General features: G+C 44.3%; 1 protein-coding gene across 2 annotated transcripts; it reads left to right on the forward strand.

Annotated features, from left to right (window-relative positions):
• LOC119107547 (60S ribosomal protein L18a) lies at positions 1-5,213 on the forward strand. 2 transcript variants are annotated; one of them, XM_037231031.1, is made up of 5 exons: positions 70-121; positions 608-631; positions 2,677-2,856; positions 3,091-3,267; positions 5,018-5,213. In XM_037231031.1, exons 1-5 carry the CDS (start codon positions 107-109, stop codon positions 5,177-5,179), a joined length of 558 nt encoding a protein of 185 aa, XP_037086926.1. In that variant the 5' UTR covers positions 70-106; the 3' UTR covers positions 5,180-5,213. The 2 variants fall into 2 exon arrangements, with proteins under 2 accessions (XP_037086927.1, XP_037086926.1); XM_037231032.1 differs by lacking the exon at positions 608-631 and having other exon boundaries at positions 1-121.
• The last annotated feature ends 422 nt before the right edge of the window (positions 5,214-5,635 follow it).

Consider the following 5,635-nt stretch of genomic DNA (forward strand, 5'->3'; position numbering starts at 1 on the left):
CAAGTTCAAGGCATTTCACTTCGAATCTTGTCCAGATCTGCTCTATTCTTCTCTATGCTGCTACAACATCCGCGATCGGCCTTTCCTTTAATGCGTCGGCCTCAAGATGAAGGCGTCGCAGGTATGATGTGTTCCTGACCGTCTGAGGCGTAATTCTTGCATACAGATACAAAGCGGTGTTTTCTCTTCAGTTTTTAACCCGAAGCGAGGACCATTTGCTCAGCTGTTACGCTATATTGCTCGTGTGTTTGGAAGCTTTTAATGTATGGTGCGCATCATTTGCCCTTTTGGGTAGTCTTAGGTATTCACGACCTGGGACATTATGTGGGCCATTATTTGATTTCCTAGGGAAACCATTAATTTCTTGTGGTTTTGGTCAAGATGTGGAGGGTGTTGGGTTTGCTGTCTGTACGTCCACCTGGTTGTGTTTATCATGTATGGTATGGGTAAACTGCATGTGGTTTGGCAACAAGTACAACATAAGTACTCTGTATGTTTATGTTTGAATCAATTACCCTTGGTCCCACCTTGATCATCCTGAAACAGCCACACCTGTAAGGTAATGTTAATGGTGTTGTGACAAACTTATATTACGGCTCCCCTGCAGCAGAAGGCAAGATGCCACGTAACGGTAAAAGTGCAGTAATTTTGTGCAACCTGTCTGGCATGGCATATAGCACCCTGCCTGTCCTGCCCTGAATGTGATCTCACTGGAAACAGATGGTAGAGGCTAGTTAGCTAAGAGTACATGATGTGTTGATCATGTCTGATGCTGCAGTGACATCTTATTCACAATTGCACACACTGCCTAAACCTGATGTTTGAGTTAGGTGCATGGATGCCAATAATTCCAGTGATATTGGGCCAATGTATCAAGGATTCATTACATTAATTTGCTTTAGTGGCTTTTAGTAAAAGCACTTGGTAAGCAAATGTCTGTAAGTTCAGCACAATTTGCTCTGGCCTGAGTTCAGTGCATGCATGCTTCAGCTCAGTGCTATGATGTCATATAGACATTTAATATAGTGGCTTTACTTTTGCAAACTGAGTGGTAATGAATAATTGATGCACATTATTGTAAAGAAATGTTAGCAGCTTGTTTGCAGTCTTTGTTTTCAATGTCAAAAATAATTTGATATTTTTAAAAGCCATAAGGTTTATGCGCTTTACCAGGATGCTTGTAAAGCACAACATTTTAAAGTAGGATGAAGGTTTCTTGTGTAACCCTGTGATATGAGGTCTCAAGTGGAAGCTGCGCTACTATCTGCTAATGTTTGATCAACTGCCACATTTTCTAGCAGCTCATTGCAATCAAATGCAGCTAGGGTGAGTTGGCATAAACAGTTTGCATTAAGGCCAGCAGCATCATTAATGCATGCAATCATTAATACCAAAGATGATCTGCAAACAGGTAAACATAATGCAGTTGTTTCCACAGTCAACCAAAGCTCCATAGTTATATCATATATACTAATTCAATAGCATTGTGAAGTGAGTAATATGCATTTCAAGTGGTAAAAGTGTGGTCTAAAATTGGTGCCTTATGCACTGACAAACATCCATTGAAACAAGAAAGGTGATCTATTATCCATGTTTAGAGACCAAGTTAAGAGTCCTGTGTGCTTCCAGAAAGGTCATGTTTTTCTGCCAGAGGAACAAAACACTTCTCCCTGGGTCCAACATGGAAAACATGAAGAAGCATGCATGCTGTGTTGCTTTCATATGTTTGTGTGTTTTATAGACTTGGTGAGCTTTGTGTTAGACTGTATGCCTATAATGAAGACTTCAAAGCATCATGATTTTGTGTTAATGACCTTTGGTTATAATCACATGAAATTTGGAGCATCACCGAGTGTGTATTTATTTGGGACATATGTGATTTTGCTTGTTATGTTTTCAAAATTTATTTTGCATGGGGCTCTGTTTTAGTCTCAACTGCTGGGTACTGCATCCATGCATCTCTGTGGTAGCACATTGTGGCTGGTTATAGAGGGAGCAGTTGTGTGTAATATGAGCCATTATCATTATCAGTGGGCTAGAGGCACAAGTTTGTCAAGCAATTGCTGTGCTAATTGCAGTAGACATGCCACATTTTTATCATGCTGTGGTATGACCATGTTGGTCCAGTTAAGTTAGTTCAGTTGAAAAGGAGATGTTAAAACCACATTGTGACAAAATCATGTTAAAAGGAATAAAGCTGAGTTGTTGCTAGCTTGTGCTAGTTGTAACCAGAAAGTGACAGATTTGGTAACAGCCAACAAGGAATTATGAGGGGCGGAGGCTTGAAGCATGTTGTTATGTTTGCATCCTCCACAGCCAACTAAATGAGGAGCTTAACAACATCAGCACAGCACAGTTTTACTGAGGGCATACTGGTCAATGAGAGTTGTGTAAGTGTCTTGTGTTTGTACATGTGGCGCTTGCACTGCAGGGTAAACCAGGGGTAAACCAGGGCTTTGTTGCATTTGAGCCTTGCTGAGGATTCACATTATGTCTCACTAGTCAGGCAAGTTCACAACCAGATTCAGCTGTGTTCAGTAGCAGCTTGATCTGATTTCTAATCATGTATGCTGTTCAGAACTTGTAGCTGCCCTACCTACACTAATACTAGTCTTTAACTGTAAATATGTTAAATTGCATTGGGTTTTCTGTAAGTTGTTTTCAATGCATTTTCAGCTGAAGCAGTTTGAGGTGGTGGGCCGCCGACTGCCCACCGAACATGAGGTCAACCCTCCATTGTACCGGATGCAACTTTTTGCCCCAAACTTTGTGGTGGCCAAGTCCAGGTTCTGGTACTTCCTGCGTCAGCAGTCCAAGATCAAGAAGGGATCTGGAGAGATTGTTCAGTGCAAGGAGGTGAGTCTGGGTGTAGAATTGCATGCTGTTGCAATGTGGTGGAACAAGGTTGTTGCATCAAGTTGGAGATAATTTTTAGTGAGTTTTAATCTGTTTCAACTTTACCTTTTTATCATTCATTGATGGGCTTTGCGATAACCTTGAACTGCTGAATTATGTTGCCAAATGACCACTGTAAGCCAGATGAGCTGTGTTGTTTTTTAATGAAAGTGACATTTAATTAATCCTGCCCAGATGCTGGAGAAGCACCCACTGAAGGTGAAGAACTATGGCATCTGGCTGCGCTACGACTCGCGCTCGGGCACGCACAACATGTACAAGGAGTACCGTGACGTGACGATCACGGGCGCCGTGACCCAGTGCTACCGCGAGATGGGCGGTCGCCACCGGGCGCGTGCCCACGCCATCCAGGTGAGCCCCACCCCCACTGACACCTCACCCGCCACCCCATGAAGTGCACAACATGGGAGCTGATGCAGCTCAGGTGTGCGCGGAATTGCGATCTCTTACGGTTGAGATAACGGACCTTCATTGTACTCGTGGCAGGGGGTTGCTATTTATAAAGAGATGTGGAGCAATCGCTGGGATGCATTCTGAAAATGTTTGATACTTCTAGAAGTGTTGCGTGTCATGAGCAGTCAACGTGGCACAATCTCCTTTGCTTTTCCTGTGCAGCTTGTGGTAAGCAAACTCATTCAGCATACCTACTTGACACATGTTTGCCACATGTTGGTGGCCCACACACAAGTATTTGTTTTTAATGACCTGCAATAGAACATTTTGTCTTCATGTCTGTTTCAATGAAACATTTCATTTGAAGCTAGAGTGCCACCTGTTGTCTCAAGATCTTTGCTGTAGGTGCAGGCATCTTGGTATGGCATATTTAATTCTAGCTCCAAATCTGGATCTCTCAAATTGATTATTGAAGTTAAATTTTTCCAGTTGCAGCTGAATATTCACAGAATTGTTGGCAGCACCATGCATTTCACTGTATGGATTTGAGATGAAAAGCTTGTTACATTAGTATGAGCTTAGTTTCGTTATCCTGTGTTTAAAACATTTACCCAGGGGTTCATGACCACTGTGTTCTCCTAAGCATACAAACAGGTATCCTAGTCAGAGCACATTGGAAATGGAACCAATGATGGTCCTCACTACAGTGCTCTAGCGTTACAGCAATGGGGCCCTCGGAGACGGGCTGGGTCACTGCGGGCTGGTCGCAAAAATAGTAAATGTGAACAAATCCGGATGGGAACTGAGTCACCCATCATGGCTGGCCTTTTGTGACAGTTGGTTTGTGGGTGCCTGCTCGTGTTGTTTTACGGAGTTTCGGTGATATTCCTAAAATTTCTGTGCTGCTGAAAACACTTAAGTTTGCTTCCTGTGGGGCAACGATGAAATGAACGGTGTCTCGCCTGCTTTCGCGGTTGCGTAGCAACTAAATACCGCACTACCGAAAAGTGCGTTATGTATCATTAGGCCGCGGTTAAGTCACTGTAGGCATGGGATGCGTCATATCACCCTGCGCAGCAATTGGCTTCATTAGTAAAATGTTTGGCTTCGTGGGCAACAAATTGGCTTCATTAGTAGCAATACTGCAAATGATTAAAAATTGCCTGAATGAAATAAGCATTTGAACCTGTGTGATTATGTTTTGAGCAGAGCCTCCAAATGCAGCACTAGCTTGCTTTAAGGAGTATCCAAAGAGCCTAAGGACTGTGGAAGTTAGTTTTTACGGTAACCTAGACATCATTTTGTGCTTGGAAAGCTTAGTTGAGTGAGGTAGGATTATCTGCATTTTGAACAGGTGTGATCAATATTCCACATTTGCATGGAAGCCGGCGTGTGGTTTGGTCAATGTGGCACTATTGACAACCAGTATACTACTGAATTTTCTTCACAAAACACCGCAAAACGTTCCAGTTTTTGGTCGTTCTCATCGAGGACATGCACCTGCGCTGATTAACCAGTACTGGTGCTTCCAAATATTTTCGCGAAATCCCCGGATGCCAAGTTAGTTTTGTGACTAGAATGCAATGCTCGCATCGAGTCGCGCCGTGCCCTTGACTGTGGTGTAGACCACGAACTCTAAAGTGACCTCACGACCGTCGTTTCGTGCGGTTCAGATCTGTTGGTGATGTGTTGATGATCTGTTGTTCAGATAATGCGCGTGGAAAAGATCCAGAACAAGGACTGCAAGCGGCCGATCGTGACGCAGTTCCACAAGTCCAAGATCCGGTTCCCGCTGGCCTACCACGGCGTCTTCCGCGACAAGAAGACCAAGAGGTTCACCAGGAACGCGCCCAGGATAAATTTCCAGTGAATGTTTTGACAACAAATAAAGAACACGGCGCCAATTTGTGTTGTCCTTGGGAGGGTACTGCTATCGCATTTTGGAGTTGAATGACACTTAGGCTTGAGTAAACTACCTTGGGGCAGGTCTTCACGCCACACACGTCAGTGTTCTGGTAAGCTCGCAGGGTTTGTGGGCGTGTGTCTACTGACCGCGACTGTTTCCGACACGCTACGCTCTGAGGGCGGGCCATCAGCCTCCTTTGCTCTTTCTCCTGCCATGCGCGGCAGGCACAGGTCAAGGGTTGGATAGTGATGAAGTGGAGCTCTGCGATTATGTCCAGAACGAGCCCTGTGTTCGAGGCGGATCAAATTTGTCACCCCGCTTTTGCAGTAAGATCATCGCCAGCTGCTAGAAGTCAAAAGTGGCCGTGGAATCGGAGAGCTTCGTTGTACGGACGATCCTTGTCGAGATCCGCGGTGCTCC

Source organism: Pollicipes pollicipes, unplaced genomic scaffold (assembly GCF_011947565.3).
Source record: "Pollicipes pollicipes isolate AB1234 unplaced genomic scaffold, Ppol_2.1 Scaffold_6686;HRSCAF=7923_pilon_pilon_pilon, whole genome shotgun sequence".
NCBI classification, from domain to species: domain Eukaryota; kingdom Metazoa; phylum Arthropoda; class Thecostraca; order Pollicipedomorpha; family Pollicipedidae; genus Pollicipes; species Pollicipes pollicipes.

What these genes read in the sequence shown, in the direction of transcription:
- LOC119107547 (XM_037231031.1), top strand. An exon ending in AGGCAAGATGCCACGTAACG is followed by an intron (nt 632 to 2,676) that starts GTAAAAGTGCAG and finishes ATGCATTTTCAG; the next exon opens with CTGAAGCAGTTTGAGGTGGT. An exon ending in CGCGTGCCCACGCCATCCAG is followed by an intron (nt 3,268 to 5,017) that starts GTGAGCCCCACC and finishes TCTGTTGTTCAG; the next exon opens with ATAATGCGCGTGGAAAAGAT.